General features: G+C 38.3%; 1 protein-coding gene across 1 annotated transcript in view; it reads left to right on the plus strand.

The window, feature by feature from the left end:
• KCNH8 (potassium voltage-gated channel subfamily H member 8) overlaps window positions 1-19999 on the plus strand; it is a 406549-nt gene that overhangs the window by 126433 nt on the left and 260117 nt on the right. The window contains exon 2 of the mRNA XM_024115187.1: window positions 8087-8320. Within this exon, the coding sequence (XP_023970955.1) occupies window positions 8087-8320 (234 nt within the window). The remainder of the gene's footprint in view (window positions 1-8086; window positions 8321-19999) is intronic.

Genomic DNA, 19999 nt, shown 5'->3' on the forward strand with positions numbered 1-19999 from the left:
TGCGCTTTCCCCTCCTCTGTTTGCAAAAGCTGGAAAAAAGCTTGACCTTCCCAGGCAGCTCCCTTACGGTTCATATTTGATTTGAGGGAGGAGAGGTAGGGAGGGACAGGAATCATGAATAAGAAAATGTAGGAATAATAGACATTATTATTTAATAGACATTATGAGGCAGGGACATTTACCTCATGCCTATTTCTTTTCTCTAGGCACTGTTGGGAACAGGTTAGCCTACCTTTACTAGGGTAGTGGCTAAAAGACAGTATCCTGGATTGGAAAACTACAAAGTAGCCCTGAAGAGTCCCTAAGGATTCCCAAATGTTGAATTCATGTACACACAGTAGTTTTCTTTAGTGAGTGAAAATGTCTCATAATTTCATTTTATATTTTGGAGAAAGGGCTTTGTTTGGCACTAGTTAACTTTGTTTATTTCTTTCTTTTTTCTTTTTTTTGCTTAATTGGTTTCCTAATAGAAAATAAAATTTTCTATTTCTGCTTACTGAAGACTTTACTAAAAGTAGCAGTTCAGGATGAAAACTATGGGCATGAGATGGACTGTTCAGGGCAGTTCTGACTTTATTTTTAAAACAAAGTTGCTGGTTATAAATGATTCCTGCTAAATAATAAAACAATAGATTTGGCTACAAACAATTGCCCTCATTTGGTGTGCTTTAATAAAAACTAATAGATTCCAAGTTTATTTCACTCATTTGCTTAACAAATACTTATTGAGCACGTACTATGTGCCAGGCACCATTCCAGAGGTTGTGACTAAACTAATGAACAAAACAAACCACTGTCCCTTAAAGTGTACATTCCAGTGACAGAGTATAGATAATAATCCTAATGTTTAAGAAAGTAAACAGATTATGTGAAAGACCATTTGTCTAAAAGACTAATTCTATTAGACAAGAACCCCAGAGAACTGGGGCATATTTTAGTGTTATTTCAAATGTATTCGTAGAGAATCAATTGTGGATAAAATACCAAACACGTTTTATTATTATTGCCTTTGAGATTTTCTGGTTTCTCCCTCATTCATTTTACTTTTGATGAATCCTGTCCGCCTGTCTTAATTAAAAATCATTCTTTTTCAAAATGAAACTCATTTACTGAATTCTAAGATACAGTGCACCTGAAAAGAAATAGCACCACTCACTACTGAAGTTCACACAGCTGAAAAATGGAATTTGCAAAACTTACTGGTGATTTTGCTAATACCAAATTATGATAAAAGTATACTAAACTTGCTTTGAATTTATTCGTCTTAATGAGCTTTTATCTTTGTTTATTGGAAATTTTGAAATTTGTTGATCTAGATTCTTTCTACTTCATCAAGATTACTGTTTGTCTTTAATCAAATTATTTTTATTAAGCCATTCAAATGCATGGTTAAATACATTTTAAGATGTTTCCAAATAGGTATTCATGCATATGCTACAAAATTCAAACACTAAAAAGGGAATATGATGAAAATCAATCTCCTTTCCTTTTTTGTTCTCAGCCACGCAGGTACCCTCCCTCATTTGTTTACTGTGACTAGGTTCTTCTAGATCTTTCCAGTGATATTCTAAAGGAGCTTTTCAGACTTTACAATGTGCATATAAATCTTGTTAAAATACAGATTCTTATTCAGGGGGTCTGTGCTGAGGCTTGAGAGTCTCCATTTCTAAGAAGTTCCCAGTGAGGCTGCTAGCTTCACTGGCGAGGTGGTGAAGCACATTAGTTTATATTTGTCTCTGTGTTTACTTGTTTATTGGCCTTAAGAGAGCAAAATTGTTCTCATACATATATACAACTTTCTGCTTTCTACTATGACTTCAGCCCTAGAGTTCCAGCTTTGAGCTTTGCTTTGTTACAAAGTTTTCTTCTAATCTTTGCCTGAAGTGATCATTTATGCAGTATGTTAGAAATCAAACCATAAATGATGAACGTTAGCAATATAACCATTTGAAGCATGCTACTAGGTGATGTGTAAATTGTAATGACTAGGAGAATCCCTCTGCAAATTTTCCATCTGCTTTTTAAAGTAAGGTTAGAAAAGTCCTCAATTCCAAGCAGCCTCTAAATTTTAGCAGAGAGCACACTGAGGACTTTAGCTTGCAGCCAGTACCATTAATCTAATACCGATGCCATCATACTTGGAAATGATACAATTAAGCTCCCCGAAAGCAATATAAAGTGCAAAGATCATTTAAATATTTTAAAGTCGTAAGCATTCATATTCTATGTACCTGGATAAAGTAGTCTTGAGAGATGACGGTGATCAATATCACAAGGGGTACAGATGTTGTCTTTGTTGGACCTGTATGTAAATGTAATTCAGACAGCTTGGGAGCAACCCATAAAAGAAAATTAAAATTTCATGCTTGTTTCTTCCCCTCTACAAGAAAATGGAGGCCTCTAAGATTCAAGTTTGCCCATGTGTGTGGTCTGCAGAGTCTGTTCATATAAGTACTTGCTAACGCAACACAAGATTTGGTTTTAAAAGACAACCTGTATCAGAGGCACTTTTCAGAAATAAAGATTTGGACCATCAAAGTCTCAGTTTCTGTGTCTTCGGCAGAAAGAGCCAAGGGTACAGGTTTCTCTTTGATGCCCAGTTAGTGTCTCTCAGTGTGTCTTTTGGTGTGACTGGCTCGGGGTCTCCATGTGGAGGGTTCTTAGACTGGGTGCTGAGCTGGTTGTCTTAAAGGACCGAGGTTGAGCGGGGAGAGTGATCTGGATCTGTCCAATCTCTTGAGCATACACCATTCTACCACCAGTCGTGATGCTCAAACTTAGGTGATGTAGACATGTACTAAACAGTATGCAGAGTGATACAAAACAAACAGCATATCCTCCTGAATTTTCAGTTGCATTAAAAATATGGCAGGTCCATATTAAAACATAATATAAAAACACTCAAACAAGCATAAATGCAGAATTCTGATGGATTTTTAAGTTAACCTGAGATTTCAAACCAATACCTATCGAGCTTAGATCAGTGCCTCTAGGCTCCTTGGAATGCACATTTAGTGGCTTCAGCCACGAAATACACTTCTACCTAGTAGAAGGGTATTTCAATGGGGAAATTTTAGGAATACTGTGATATACATTGAAAAGGCATGAAGAGGTCAGAATGCAGATCGTTCGAATTGCAACTACATTTCTTTGTCTCCTGAGGGACTCTGGAGTGGGCCTATGCAAAATATTTTGGAGCCAAGAAAGTTGTTGTCATGTTTTTGAAATATTGACTTTCTGGAGGAAATGAGGAAGTGACCTAGAGGTTGTTGAGAGATCCAGACTGGTTTAGGAGATGTCATCAATGAACTTCTAATAAATTATCTCTGTAGAGAAGAATCTCTGCCTTTGAGGTCTTTGTAGACTGAAGGGGTAAAAATATTTTTCTAGAATTAACCCATTTCTCCTGGAACTAGAGAACAAGTCACTTCTTTACAGAAAGGATGCATGACGTAGTAAATATTGTTTGTCACATAGACTGGATTTTAATCCCTCCCTTCAAACCTTGGACTGGACACTAAAGTTCTCCAGGTCTTAGTGTTCTCATCTGAAAAATGGGCTGAGGATGAAACGAGTTAGTAGTGGATCAGTGTTTGCATTCTCCTCTTTTTTTTCCTTCTATATTTTTCCTTTCCAACTCCCATTCCCTGTGTGCCTGGCAGTCGACAATGAATAGTACATCTCTATTTGAATGGGAAAGTGGTACCCTACAGTAGGGACTCAGAGCAAATGACCTGGGTCTCCACCAACCCTGAGATTCCCTCTGATGATCCATGAAAGCTTTTGGCTAAGGAGGCATTTAGATAAATAATCAACTACTCAAAATGTAAACACATTTAAATTTTACTGTTTACCAGCACTTCGAAACTACATTTACACAAAAGGATGACGTAGAAACAAGGAGGAAAAAGCTGTGTGGCATTTAGATGCATATCACATATGCATAATTGATTCTTTAAAAGGTTAAATACCCTTGACATATGTATGGTTAGTGATATACCCCTGATGGGTTCATAATCATTATGGCAGTGGCTTTGTTTTACATAATTCTAAAGTAAATGTCACATTTCTTCTTTGGAGATTCCAGGACTGGTATTCAGAAAAGCATATGTTTCTAAGTAGATAGCTGGGAAGAGGAGCTACTCTTTTCCAAACAGAAGGACTATTCATGCAGCTAGTACACTAAGCTTTATGAGAAGCCGACTGCCACTAAATTCTCTCGAATTGAAACGCAGTTACATATCGAGGACAGGACAAGTGGTACCTATAAACAGAAAAGCTCAAATACATGACTTTTTTTTTCTTTTTTGCTTTGTTTTTGCAGGGTATTTGCAGGAAGAATTAAGTACCCCAAACACACTATAATCCTTAATTGAAATGCACAGATCAGGCAATTTGGTGAATCCTTTAGCGGCTTTTTTCAGAAGCTTATTGTAGCTCTGAAGGACTGGTCTTATGTCCATAAACAATTATAAAGATGCTAAGGAAATTAATAAAAGAAGCAAGTCACTAAAAAGTATGTAGAATGAAATACCATAATATATGCCATAAGAATCAGAAAAAAATAGGAAACATGAGGATACATGTAAGTGTAAGTGGTAAAAACTATGTAAACGGGAATGATTATTACAAAAATTCAAGTTATGGTTTCCTTCTTTGGGGAAGGAGGGAAATACAATTTGTATGGTGCTCACAGGGGTTTTCACTAGATGAATGATCCATGGGTGTTTACTGTTGTTTTTAAATACTGTTATTAAATCTTTTTTCAGGTGTGTTATATTGTCTAATTTTTGAAAATGGAAAAGGCAAAATAACAAAACACAGTGAAGAGAAAGCACAAATTAAGTTGGTAAAAAAAGAAAAAAGGCAATGTAATATGGTAATCATAATAAAAGTAAATATATCAGTCTCAGGTTGGTGGATGTATCTTCATGTTGTACTTTTAAAAAATTTAAATGCATGCTATGTGCAAGACACAGCTATAAAATACAAGTCCCTGCAAGGGTCAAAAGTAGAAAGACAAATAAAAACTAATAAAAGGGGCTTCCCTGGTGGTGCAGTGGTTGAGAGTCCGCCTGCCGATGCAGGGGACACGGGTTCGTGCCCGGTCCGGGAGGATCCCACGTGCCGCGGAGCGGCTGGGCCCATGAGCCATGGACGCTGAGCCTGCGCTCTGCAATGGGAGAGGCCACAACGGTGAGAGGCCCGTACACCGCAAAAAAAAAAAAAACAAAAACAAAAAAAACCAACAAAAGAAAACTATTGTGGCTGTTTAAATGATGGGAAACTGGACTTTAGGACAAAATTTAATGTTATTTATTTTCTCTGTCTCTAATTCCTATTTCTCCATTCATACTCTGAGCCTGCTCCATCCAGGCATCTGCTCCAACCCTCCAGGTCTTTTGATAATTATCTCCACCCATTTGTGTCTTATTCCTAGCTAGTCATTTTAAAAGCCCTGGATCTTCAGTTTCTCAACTCTGGGAGTAGTTATCTGTGTACCACTGATTTGGTACTTAGAATATGCTGTATTTTAATGTTACAGATATTCATGCATTTCTTTAATTATGTTGTAACATCCTAAAGCTAGAGATTATACTTTATTCATCTTTTAACACCCCCCTGTCACCTCACTCTAGGAACTGCCATATGGTAGAACCATGTCACATGGCATATAGTAGAAAGTCAATAAACATGTCAGCAGTCGACTGAAAAATGACTTCTGAAAACACATTAAAAGCTCTTTCAGGACATTTGAGTACTTTGCCAATGTTCTGCATTTGCGTTTTCTAAGCTAGCTCTCAGCCTAAATTTTAGAATGGAAGGAGGAAGAGAAACTAATGGTAAGAGAGTTACCCAGAACTGTGTAGAGTTGGTGAGACCAAGACCAATAGGAGGGTGCCCCCCTCTGGACCTAGCTGGGAACTCCCATAGGTTCAAGGCTGATCTTTAAGGGCAGGGACTGCATCTAATACACTTTTCTGCCTCTTTCTGAACCTGGAACAAAGTCCATCACATGGTACACCATCAATAGATTCTTCTGCAAAGTGTGAGAGAATTAAATATTAGTCTTGGATAATTTAATTCACTCCCATGGCCTCAAAACAATGTGCCACTGAAGGCTTCCCAGTATGGATTTTAAGCTCTGACTGTTCTGCAGAGGGAGAGGGTGACTGGGCAAGTAGATGGGTCAGCCCGGCCCAGGCAGGATGCAGATGTTAGCACTTGGATTTTTACTCTGGGCTTAGGAGGTGATTGGAGCAAAGCTGAGCAGAGTGGGTTTGGTTCTGCCAGCTGATGGGGGTCTATGGAAACATGCAACAGATGTTTAAAAAGAGATGGGAAAGCCCATGGAACAGATCGTCAGTGTTTGTCCTGCTGGCCACCAAGAAGGAGCTGGAATTCCTCTTTTCTCATAGCATACAAGATATGATGTCTGCTGCAAACCTCTTTTAAAATCCTAGTTTTTTAATAAGTAATACATAAAGCATATGATGTAAAATTCAAAGGATATAGTAAGAATATGGCAAAAATAAGTATTCCTATCACCTCTGCTCATAGTTGCTCTCTCTAAAGACATCTGCAGTTACCAGTTAACCCATTTGGTTTTAGGTATACATAAACAGTTCCTGTTTGGGGATACATGTACATGTCTATATGGGTTTATATATTTTCTGACAAATAGTTCATCTAATAACATACTACATCGAATCATGATTTTTTTCATTTAACAATTTATGCCACAGTTCTTTCCATTTTTCTTTTTCTTTTTATTATCTTTAAAATCCCAGCCTCTAATACTGTCTGATATACTGACACTGTTCAACTTTAGTTTCGTGAGCGAATGAATGAGTGATTTCATAATAGTCTCTAATTCATTCTGAACCTGAAGGTCACCCACCAACGCATTTTATATGTCTTGTCTTACACCCGATCTCTAATGTGCATCTTTTTGCCTGTAAACACCCCTCTTAGTTAATCTCAAAAAATTTGAACCTACCTTGAATGTTGTCTTTCAGGCTCTCCTCCAGAAGTTATCTCTAAGCACTTAACAACTGTGTCCTGTTTTTTATTGCCCTACATTCTTATTTATTAATATAGTAGCCATAATATGTGAATAATGCTCTTAATAATAATTTTTATTGAGTACTTATTTGTGCCAGACATTGTGCTAAGCATTTCTCACGAATCTCTACAACACATCTATGAAGTAAGGAACAGTATCACCCTCTCTGTACACCTGTCAGCGCCCTCCCAGGATCTTCTTGACTCAGCCTTAAGTTGCTGTGCAGACCATTTCCTTATATGCAGTGGCTTCCAGCATCGTGCTGCCCAAGTGACCTCCGGAGAATGTGTTCAGCCCGAGTGGGCAGGCCAAAGTGCTAACATATTGACAACCCCAAAGTGATCCTAACCAATGAGGTATAGACACTCATGGAGGTGGATAAATACCCTGGCTTTCTCTCCTCTTTGGGAAAAGTTTGAGCTGTGTTCTGCCCAGTCATTTCTTCTGTGGGTCCCTGTGTGATTGAGCCTCAGTTGCTCATATCCATAAACCCCTTTCTGTCTCACCCTTTATTACCTTTCCTCCCTGCCCTCTTCCTTACTTCCTAGAATCACCTGCCAAATAAACTGCTTACAGTCAAATCCTTGCCTCAGGGTCTGCTTTTAGGGAAATCAAACCTAGGGAAACTGAGGTTTAGAATATGTGAGTAATTTGTTCAAGGTCATCTGTACATCAAGTGGCAGATTCAAGCTATGAATCAGAAGCCACACTCAGAAGCACCATCCCTTACTGTTAGGTAGATGGTAAGTGCCTGAAAGCAATACAATTCCTCAAAGGAATACTGTGTTCCCTCCATGGTGTGTTTCAGAATGCAAACCAAAGTCGGAGCTTAATACTTACTTCTGTTGGGCAATGTCATTCTACGTTTTGGGGTGTCTCTTTTCCACCCCAGCACATCAGGACTTGCATTTTAGGTAATGTTGGCTAAACATATGTGCTTGTGATTTGTTACTGAAAGTGCGATTTACAAAGAATTTCTCATGCTTGTTTACTTGCTGTCTTCTCCTTGTTGGTCTACAGATAGCAACTTCATCCTTGCCAACGCCCAGGTGGCTAAGGGTTTCCCCATAGTCTACTGTTCGGATGGCTTCTGTGAGCTTGCTGGATTTGCCCGAACAGAAGTCATGCAGAAGAGTTGCAGCTGCAAATTCTTATTCGGGGTTGAAACCAACGAGCAACTGATGCTTCAGATAGAAAAGTCCTTGGAGGAAAAAACAGAATTCAAAGGAGAAATTATGTTCTACAAGAAGAACGGTGAGTTGGCTTTTTCTGATGGGTGCTCCTTGGATAGTTGTGAAAGGTCACCCACCTTCTTTCAACTCCCATTGGCGTAATTGCTCCATAACTCTCACTAAGGCTTAATGGTATTTCTCATAAATACAGTCTGTTATTGAAATGCCACAAATAACTTGGACGATGGCCTTGTTTTAGCCATTAACAGCATAAACTACCTGAAAATTTAGCATTAGAATTACAATTATTCAATGTCAATATATTAACTGAGGTAATATACGTTAAAATAAAGTGTATTATATTGTGATCATGCTTAAGATATATATCAGATATGATGGTTGTTAATATATTAAAAGATAATCTTCTATTCAGAGATAGTTTTCCATCTTTAAGAACCACATCTCAGCCTCAGTCATTAGGGACAGAGATCCGAGTGTTTGACAGCAGAAAAAGAAGTTAATTTAAAGGACATGAGCATAGGCATTTTCTCTTCCAGTTTTCTGTCCACAGAGCCTTTCTCACTATTCTTAAATTCTAGAGACAAAATAAGGGACACACAGTGTCTCAGGGTGGGAGTGCGTTTTCCTGGACTCAACACTGCTGCTGGGGAAATACTATTTTCTTGTGGCTATGGTTTTGTGACTCTCTTCTAAATGAAAAATTATCTAGGGATGAGTATAGTTTCCACAGTGCTTGGTTCCTACATGGGAATAGATATCATTATCCTGTAAGCCGTGGTAGAGGGGGTGAATCCAAGAGGCATTATATTGGAGAAATGCTAGATCAAAAATGAGAACAAACCATCATTTTCCAGTTTCTAGAATTCTATCTCTTTTTTTAACAGTTTTCCTTTGAGTAACATAGCCCCCTGAGTTTTATTTAGCTGGGCACATGGCCGCCTAGCTAAAGAATATATTCCCCAGCCTTCTTTGCAGTTAGCTAGGGCATGTGTCTAAGTTCTGGCCAATGATATATAAGAGTGAATGATTTATGCAACTTCTGGGTGAAATCCCTAAAAAACAAAATTGTTTGCCCTCTAATTTCTCTTCTTCTCCTTTCCCGTGGTGTTGTGGCCTGAATTACATCCCTTCAAATTTGATATATCAAAGCCCTAACCCCCAGTGTAACTGTGTGTAGGGATAGGGCCTTTTAAGGTTAAATGAGGTCATAAGGATGGAGCCTTAATCCAATATGACTGGTGTCCTTATATGAAGAGGAAGAGACACCAGGGATATATGTACATAGAGGAAAGGTCGTGTGAAGACACAGCAAGAAGGTAGCTGTCTATGAGCCAAGGAGAGAGGCCTCACTTTGATCTTGGACATCCAGCCTCTAGAACTGTGAGAAAATAAATTCCTGTAGTTTAAGCCACCCAGTTTGTGGTATTTTGTTATGACAACCCTAGTAAACTCATACATACAAGTCAGAATGTTAAGGCAAAGGCTGGAAAGCCAGCTTCAACCATTTGTCAAGGTCGACACCATAGAGGAATACAGAGCATCAATAGGTAAGGAGTCTGGGGTGGTTTTAGGTCCACCTTTCACATTCTAGACAAAGACACATCCAGTTCTATCTTGTTTGAGTCACTCTATTTCTAGGTGTTTTTGTTACAACATTTAAATTGTACTCTAATTCAAGGTTTCACAACCTTGACACTATTGACATCTTGGGCCAATAATTCTTTGTTGTGGGCGCTGTCCTGTGCATTGTGGACAGTTAGCAGCATCTCTGGCCTCTTTAATACTTAGTACTGGGGTCATTTTTAGGAGGAGATATCAGAGCCTGAACATGGGAACTTCATCCTCTTGTAAAAGTTATTTGTCCTTGGAGGACAGTCCTTGATCCTGTGAATTTTGGATGCACGGTAGTCAGGAAGTATTGGCAAGCACCCCTCTGGGAGGAACAGGATATCCAGTTCTTTGGCACCAGGAACACAGTTCAGACCATTGTGTCCTTCCCAGTGTCAATAGATTAGGCCTACATTGCAAATGCGATAAAATAAAAGGATTCTAGCTCTGTCTAATTTTACCACAATCACTGAAAAGGGGTCCTGAGAGAAAAGAAAATGGAGTTGGTCACTGAGAATGCAAACTGGTAGGGAGTGATAAAACCACCATCTGATGAACAAAGGGAAAAGGAGAGGCTTTGTCTAAAATATCCGCTGACTGCAGACTTGTCCTTCTTAAGATAGGTGCTTTGTACAGGTCTCTCCAAATCCATTTGTGTTTCTTTCTTTTTAAGCCTTCTCACAATATCCAAATGTGGCACCTCTGAGAAAGGTTTAGGCCAAGAAGGAGAATTTAGGTGACAAGGCCAAAGGGTGGAGACTTTGGAGGTCAGATAAGTAGAAATATAAAGCACAGGGTGGGAGTGAACCCCTAAAAGAGTTTCCCAAGCCTAGTTTTTTATAAAGATGCCTACAACCTTGGACCCCTTTGGATAGAAATGATTAAAGGCACCAAGAAAGAATAAGGTTTTAAAAAATTAGGTGATAAATAAGAAGACAACTAGCTTCACAGATAAGCATAATACTCAAACTTTTCTTTGGCTAAAATACAGAGAGTAATATTTTATATTTTTATGTGCAGGAGTTAACATTTCTTATTTCTTGTCCTCTCTTTAAATTGCCCACATTCTACCTATACATCAGAAATAGACCATTAAGATGTCTTTTCAAAAAGCAGTCCCCTCTACTTCTGCTGATATACAAAAGGCATTAACCACAGCTATTCTAGACAAACAAATGTATGGGTACCCGAACCAAGGGTAACAATTTTATAAATTTGGTGTTTATCCTCATTGTTTTGCTTTTTTTAATATCAGCAATACTTATATGTGCATGGTTCCCTCCACTTTTACACGCAGCATACTTTGCACACTGTTCTATAGTTGCAGAGCAATATCTTTTACAACTGTGTATACCTTGTAGAACAACATATGCTGGATGACAATTACTCATTCTTTTGTACAGTATTACATCGTATGGATCAATCATAATATTACATCAGGTGGATCCATCCTAGTCACTTACAGTATTACATCAGGTGGATTCATTTTAGTATTACATAGTATTACATGATATTACATCATATGGATCCATCCTAGTCAATTGCAATATTACATCATGTGGATCCATTATAGTATTACATAGTCAGTTAAATAAACCTCTACTGATGGACACTTGTGTTCCCTCTAAAATGTGATCACTTATTTGCATAGTATTACATCATATGATTCAGTTCAACGACTCCCCTACTGATGGACATTTGTGTTCCCTCTAGAATGTTATCTGTTTTCTTTGCTCTTTCTGTCTCTCTCTCTCTTTTAAGTACTACTGTTGTTATTTAGAAAGTTTTGTGTTTTTTTCTAAAAGTTATCTTTTATGTGGTATGTTTATATTGTGTAGTCCCACTTTGTAAAGATTTTTGTCTTCATTTTCTATCATAAGCAATGTTATAGTTAACCAGGAACCACTTCTCCCTCCTTTCTCTCCCCACAAGCTAATTTAAAGTAATGTCCTTTTAGTACCAGTTAATATTTATAAGTCAATCAGCATGCATGGTCTGCTTTCCTTATTATCGCTCTATGTTCCTCTCTCACCTCTTTCATAGTTATATTTACATTGTCAGCTCAAATAACAATTGCGTGTATTTTGTCACTCTTATCCTCCTTTATTTAATCTTGTTGCTACAGTGAAGTAATGATCACCTTATATTCTGTCCTAAAGCCTCTCCAATCATTTCTTCATTGTCAGAAGCTTGTTTTCTGAGCCATCTTAGGAAGAGCTCATGGAAACTGTTTCCCTGAGCCCCTGCATTTTAATAACAGTATGACTGTGGCCTTTGTACTTGTAGATCAATTTGGGTGAAAATTAAACCTTTGGTTTATATTTTCTTCACTTTACTATCTCAATTATGTTATTCTTTTGTGTACTGGCATGGAGTATTATTTTACCCTAAAAGTGCTGCTAATTAAATGAGTTGGTGTTTTGTCCTGGATGTTCAATGAATTTATTTTATTTTATTATTTCATTTCATTATTTCATTTTATTATAATCTAATAGTTTTACTGGAATATATCTTGGCATAGGCCGAGGTCAGCAAACTCTTTCTGTGAAGGGCCAGAGAGTAAATATCATACATTCTGCAGGCCATACAGCCTATGTTGCAACTACCCATTTATGTCATCATAGTGTGAAAACAACCCAAGAAAATATGTAAATGAATGGGTGTTACTGTCTTCCAATAAATATTTTATTTGCAAAAACAGGAGATGGGCTAGATTTGACCTACAGGCCAGTTTACTGATACCTGGTTTAGAATTTTTTGGATCACATTTTTCCTCTGATATGTGATGTGCCCTGTAGTATTTATATTTAAGACCCTTTTACTTGGGGAAATTTTTCTTGAATTTTAATTATCATTTATCTGTTTTCTCACTTTGATTTTCCTCTTTATGGTCACTTATTACATGTGTGTTGGATCTTCTTTGCCTGTCCTCTGTACCTATCATTTTCTTCCTCTTTTTCATTTATTTTATTTTTTTTGTTTTCAATTTTTCACCTTGTGCAATTTATTTCCTTTCCTTTCCTTTTGTGGTATATATTCACACTTGTATTTCTTCTGTTTAAGTCTTCAGTTCTTTATCTTTCATTTATATCCTCTCCTGAGCTCAGTTAGGTCATATTATTTATATCACTCTTTTGACTTGTATCTTAGTTCAGACTGCCATCACAAACTATAGACTGGGTGGCTTAAACAACAGAAATTAATTTTCTTACATTCCTGAAAGCTAGAAGCCCCAAATCAAGGTGTTGGAATGGTTGGTTTCATTTTAGGCCTCTCCCCTTGTCTTATAGATGGCTGTCTTTTCTCTGTGTCTTCATATGGTCTTCCCTTTGTGTGTCTTTGTCCTAATCTCATCTTCTTATGACACCAGTCATATTAGATTAGGGCCCACCCAAATGACTTCTTTTTAAGTAATTACATCTTTAAAGACCCCCATCTCCAAATACAGTCACATTCTGAGGTAATGGGGATTGGGACTCCAACATATGAATTTTTGAGGGCATACAGTTCATCCCATAACTCCTAGTCATATTGTTTCTGAGCTTTTCTAAATCAATGTAGGTTATGTATATAGTTATTTCAAAGTTTGTAAATTTTCTTAATTACTTTTTACTTATTTAAAAATATTTGGGTTTTGTGTGCTTATGGAGTATTTTGGATGTGTCTTTACTTTCTGTATCTGTATTCAGATAATTTTTCTCTTTATCTTCTCTTTCATCCTTTTCTATTGTCATGTTTGAATTTTTTTTCTCAACTTTAAGAATATTGAAAATAGAGGTGTGCTAGGAAAACTTTCCTAAACCTATGGCTCCTTTTGCCATTCCCAAAAAGTTTTTTTTTTTTTTTTTTTTTTTTAATGCTTTCCCCATATAGCTACAATTTTAGCTTCTTTCTGAGTTAGGTCTCCTCTCCTAGTGAGGACCTGTTTCACATTAGTATTAGAAATGTTTCCTTTCTTTACCTTGATTTTCCTGCTCTGACCAAGTAGGGCTGTGGTTTGAGCAGTTTCTCCTCGGTATAGTTCTATACCTCAGTGAGTTCTATACGTCCAGGAAAGACTTTCTGCTGGGTTTTCTGAGAACATTAGAGGCTCAGACAACCCCAACACCATCCTACCTTTCTGTAGCCCATTCTCACTCACCTGCAAATTGGAGACTGGGAAGCTCTGTGTTAGTTTTAATCATTTTCAGATCTGTGTGTGGAATCCTCTACTTCCAGAGGATTTCTTCTTTGGGGAGTAGACACTTGTTGACAAATTATGAGGTCCCAAGCTCTAGGGCTATTAAAAACCTTCTTTCTGACATTCTTTTTTTTTTTTTAATAAAGCTGCTGCTCCTGCAAGGGTCTAGCTTCTTAGTTGGTATTGCTCATCATTCTGTATTCTCAGGTTTATGAGGACACACTGTCATATAGTTTGGTTGATAATGTATTTTTTGGATTTCTGATTTTGCTATCTTAGTTACTTTAATTTTGTGAAAGGATTGGGGATATTTCAAAACCAAAGTTTTCATAGTCACTGCTGTATTTTAAATAATCCCTTTAGTCAAGGTATCATTGCTTTGGGTATATAAGCCCAATTTTTTATCATCTTCTTGTCCTTTCTTTCTGTCTAAATTTCCATTTGCATGTTGGGATGTGAGGATCTTTTTTTTATAAATTTATTTATTTTATTTATTTATTTTTGGCTGCATTGGGTCTTCGTTGCTGTGTGCGGGCTTTCTGTAGTTGCAGTGAGCGGGGGCTACTCTTCGTTGTGGTGCTCAGGCTTCTCATTGCGGCAGGTTCTCTTGTTGTGGAGCACAGGCTCTAGGTGCGCGGGCTTCAGTAGCTGTGCCTCGCGGGCTCTAGAGCGCAGGCTCAGTAGTTGTGGCGCACGGGCTTAGTTGCTCCGCGGCATGTGGGATCTTACTGGACCAGGGCTCGAACCCGTGTCCCCTGCATTGGCAGGTGGATTCTTAACCACTGCGCCACCAGGGAAGCCTGGGATGTGAGGATCTTATACTAACTCATGGCATAGTTTAGAAAGGGACCCCCTAACTCCTTGTGTGTTCACTGCTTCATGCCTGACCCATCTGTCTGACGCTCCTCTTATTGGCATTTGCAGCTGCATTCTGTGTCTGGTGATGCTCCCTACATGACTTCACCTCTGCTTAGCTCTTGAAACCACTATAGATCTCTCTTCATTTTTGCCTCTCTTTCATCATGCCACTGATCAAGGCATTCATTATTGTTCTCTATCCTCTGTATTGCTAGCCTTGGGAGGATAATGGATACCTTAGGTGAGCATTCCCATCCTTCACACATGGAAGCAAAGGGAGACTCTGAGTACACTCAAGCATCCTTTATGCTATCATGTTTCCTCAAAAGTGGGCAGCCACCTTCATGCTGTTAAAGAGGTAGTCTGACAAGCAGGTTCTCTCAAGTGTCTCAAAGAGAAGGTAAAATGTCTCTTCTGCCTTCGATATTTCCCAAAAACTATCAGAACACTACTGGGTGTAAGATAGGTTACAAGGATCTATTTATTGTACAACGTGGGGAATACAGCCAGTATTTTGTAATAACTGTAAATGGAAAGTAACCTTTAAAATGTATTAAAAAACATAAAATTTTAAAAAGGAAGAAATAAACTAATTGATAAGAAAAATACACACACACAGCTTTTCCCTGCTTCAAAGCTGTGAAACCTCATAGAGAGGAGATTATTTCTGGCCTCCCCTACTTTCTCACAATCCCTCAAGCTGAGAATGGACAAGCTGGGATGTCATGTCATATTTGTCTTCTCCTAACTCTGGCTTCTTGGCTAAATATTAGCGGTAGAAAATTGTATCGTCTCTGTGTCATGGAAGATCATCATGGTTGAAGCTACAAACCCCAACCTTAATACGTTTATCTTAGCTTATCTTCTCTGCAGAAAGCTTATCTTTCAAGCCTATTTTTATATTAAATAGATTCAACAAGAAGAGAAATGCTGCAAGAGAACCAAGATTTAAGAAGAAAATTAAAATGATATAGTTAATTTTGCAAAAATATTATCCTGATATATTAGTTTGCTAGGGCTATCATAACAAATTACCACAAAATGTGTGGCTTAAACAACAGGAGCTTATTATATCACTATTCTGAAGTCTCGAAGTCGGATATCAAGGGATCAGTTGGGTTGGATTCTTTTGAGGGCTGACAGGAGGAGTTTGTTCCATCCCTCTCCCCTAGCTTCTGGTGATTTTCTGGCACTCTTCGGTATTCTTTACCTTGTAGAAGCATCACCCTGATCTCTGCTTTCATCTTCACATACTGTTCTCCCTGCATGTGTGTCTGTGTCCAAATTTCCCCATTTTATAAGGACACCAGTCATATTGGTTTAGTGCCCACCCTAATGACCTTATCTTAGCTTACCTCTGTAAAGACTATCTCCAAATAAGGTTACATTCTGAGGTATTGTGGGTTAGGACTTTAACTTACTCTTTTGGGGGAACAAGATTAAACCCATAACACCTGGTTACATTTACATTAAACAGATTAGAATGTAAGTCACTTCCCCAAGATCATAAATAAAGAAACCAAGATACATAAAAATCCTCTGACTCTAAGGTTCTTGCTCTTAAACCACTGGTTGTCTGTGGGAGTGGGAATGGTACCACCTCCTAGGAGCATTCTGCTGGTATCCATGGGTTTTTGACTCAAAATTGGGGGTTCTTTTGCCATTTAATGGGCAGGAGTCAGGGATGCTAGATATACTGTAATGTATGGGGTGGTCTTGCAATTGAAGAATTGTCCACTGCTTGACTTGACTTTCTTTCTTCCATTCTTTTATTTTTTCTCTTCTTTTCTTCTTTCTCTTTCTTTTCTTTTCCCTTCCTTCCTTCCTTTCTTTCTCTTTCTTTCTTTCCCTTTCTTTCTTTCTTTCTTTCTTTCTTTCTTTCTTTCTTTCTTTCTTTCTCTTTCCTTCTTTCCTCCTTCCTTCCTTCCTTTTCTCTATCCCTCCTTCTTTCTTCCTGAGCTTTATTGAGGTATAACTGATATACAAAATGTTTCAAACATTTAATGTGTATATTTTGATGAGCTTGGACATATGCATACAGCCATGATATCATCACTACAATCAAGGTACTAAGCATATCCATCACCTCTAAAAATTTCCTGTGTTCCTTTGTGGTTTTTTTGTTTTTTGTGGTAAGAACACTTAACATGAGATCTATCCTCTTAACATTATGCTAAGTGAAATAAGCCAGTTACAGAAGGACAAATATTGCATGATTCCCCTTATATTAGGTATCTCAAATGGTCAAATTCATACATGCAGAGAATAGAATGGCAGTTGCCGGGGGTTGAGAGGAACGGAAAATGTAAAATTGTTGCTCAATAGATATAAAGTTTCAGTTATGCAAGATGGGTAAGTTGTAGAGGTCTGTACAGAATAGTACCTGTAGTTAACAGTACAGTATTGTGCACTGCATGACTTTGTAATGACCCACCAGGCTTTTCAGGAAGTAAAACACTGGTTTCTAATGACCTGAACTTGGAACTTAACACACTGTTTTTTTGGAAGACTTTAATTTCCTACTGAATTTCCAAGAATAAAACCATAGTGTAGTGAGAGAAGATTGGACTTTATCTCATTTAGAACTTCACCATTTAAGAAAATCTTGTCACTGTCTCCCAGTACTTGTCACGGATATGCACATCTGCCCAGGAGCACATCTGCCCACTTGGAGCTGCTGCATTTACAGTGATTTTGTATATTGGTCCAATTATACAACTGCTTCATAACATCTTCTGCTGTCGTCCGTCATACCTGAGCATTTCATGTTGAGATTCATATTATTTTACCAGAGACAACCTCACTTTTATTTCTGTTATATTACTGTTAATAATATAGAATGTCCGAAAACTTTTCTGAAAATAATGTGCATTATAGGCAGGCAAGTTTTATTATTTAGATTTTTCCGTTCTAAATAGAAAAGAGGGAAATACAAGAGTTTGTTACAGAAGGGAATCTTGAGTCTGATAGGGTGGTGGAAAAGTCTCTTAACTCACAGACTCAATCATTCCCATGTCACTTTCAAGATTTGTCATTTATGTCCATGTACCTACCGAACTATTGCTTGCTTAACGTTTTTCTTTACGTTGACTCATTTATTTTTACTCTAATTGCAAGCAAAGAAAACTAAATCACCACTCTCAATAGAAAACAGGGGTCACTAGCTCAAACAGAAGGTAACCATAAATAAATATACAATGAAAATACCATTATTAAACTTTTAACATTAATAAAAAGTATACATGATATCTAAGTAATAATAAATCTAATTATATTTTGCCAAGCAGCACATACGTTATTTTATTTAATTTTTCTAATAACACTTCAAAATAAATATGAATTATCTCACATTTACAGATGAAGAAAGTGTGATGCAGAGAAATGTTGTGAACACAGCCCTATGTGCTCACCTTGCAATTGCCCCAACAGTTCTCCTTTGTTCATTTTCTTTACTCACTGATGCACTTCACATTTCTTCTTTTAATTTTCTCATGACATGGTAAAATGTCTAGAAATGTTAATGCCAAGGAGAGGGGAGTCCAAGATAGTGGCATAGGAAGATCCTAACCTCACCTCCTTCCATGGACACACCAAATCTATAGCTACATCTGGATCATTTCCCTTTGAAAAAGATCTGAAACCTAATTTGAAGATTAAAAAAATGCATGAGCTCATGCATTTGAAGTCCTTTGAAGAGTAAATGTCAGCGACATAATGTTAAATAAATAAAAAACTCTTCCTTCACGTGCATGTGGAATTTCACTCTGCTCCCCAAAGCAGGCCTCATATTGTCTTGCCTCTGGAAATTTGCACATGGGGTTGTTCCCTTCAGGAAGCAACTTAAATGTCCTTTCTCTGGAATTTTCTTCGAGACAGCCAGGCTAAACACCTGATCCCCTTCTCCCTGTTCCAGCGGGACCTCATACAAACCTTTGTCGAATTGTTTTGCAGTTGTTTATGTGTGTGTGTCCTCAAATAGATAATTGGAGCAGTTGGTCCTATTCATGCTTTTATTTCCCTCAGTGCCTATCTCATGAGAAATGTTTAATAAACATGCGTTAAAGGAAAAAAAAAAGATCTGAAACCTACATGAACTACTTCTTCACAACAAAGGTTAAAAGGACCACATCAAGATGGGTAGGAAAGGCAGAGACATGGTCTTAGCAAAATCCCCACCCCTGACATGGTGACTCACAATAGGGGGGGATCTCACCAATATAGCACTTCTTCTGGAGAAATGAGGGGTTGGTACACCACATCAGACACCCCAACCCCTGAGAGCTACATCAGAGAGTTGAAGCCCCAAAATATCTGACTAAGAAAAGCAACAGGTGGTGTCCAAGGGACCCAAAGTGCTATAAGAAACTGAGATTTCCTTTTTAAAGGGCTCACATACAATCTCACACACCCCAAGACCCAGTGAACAAACAGTAGTTTGAAAAGCATCTAGACTATATGTGAAGGGGACTCATTTGCTAACCTAAAAGCCTCTGCTGAAGGGACAGGCAGCAGTTGAAACTCCCTGGAGACAGAGGTGCTGGCAGGTGATGTTATTACACTCTCCACCTGCCCCAAGAGCACACCTCGTGCCACTTTTCCAGGCACAGTCCTGCCGCCTTGCTGAAGCCAGAGAATGTGGCTAGTTGCAGCACCTTGCTTCCTGGATGGGGCTGGTGAGCATGAATGGTCGGGACATTCTCTCACTCCCAGCCTAAAGCCAGCACACATGCATAAGCAAGGCATTCTCCTGCCACAGGTGTATGCAGTCCAGACATTTTCTCAGTGCATTTCTGAAGCTTGTGACTGTGCCCCACTCCCTATGCTCTCCAGCTGCCTTGCTAAAGCCAGCACGTGCACACAATCCGCACAGGGCACTCCCCTTGATCCCCTGGCCCTGGTGGCCAAGGGAGCTGAAGTTACTGAGCTCCACAGGACTGTAACAATTGGAAAGACAGTTACTGGTAGGCCACCACCCCCAGGGAACTGCACAGACAGCAAACTGAAACACAACCCATCTTTCTGTGAAAAATGCTTGTTTACTTGTCCTGGAGTTTCAGTCTGAGGGACGGGCTTCAGGTTTCCGCCACATCTAGG

Source organism: Physeter macrocephalus, chromosome 1, assembly GCF_002837175.3.
Source record: "Physeter macrocephalus isolate SW-GA chromosome 1, ASM283717v5, whole genome shotgun sequence".
In the NCBI taxonomy this organism is placed as follows: Eukaryota; Metazoa; Chordata; class Mammalia; order Artiodactyla; family Physeteridae; genus Physeter; species Physeter macrocephalus.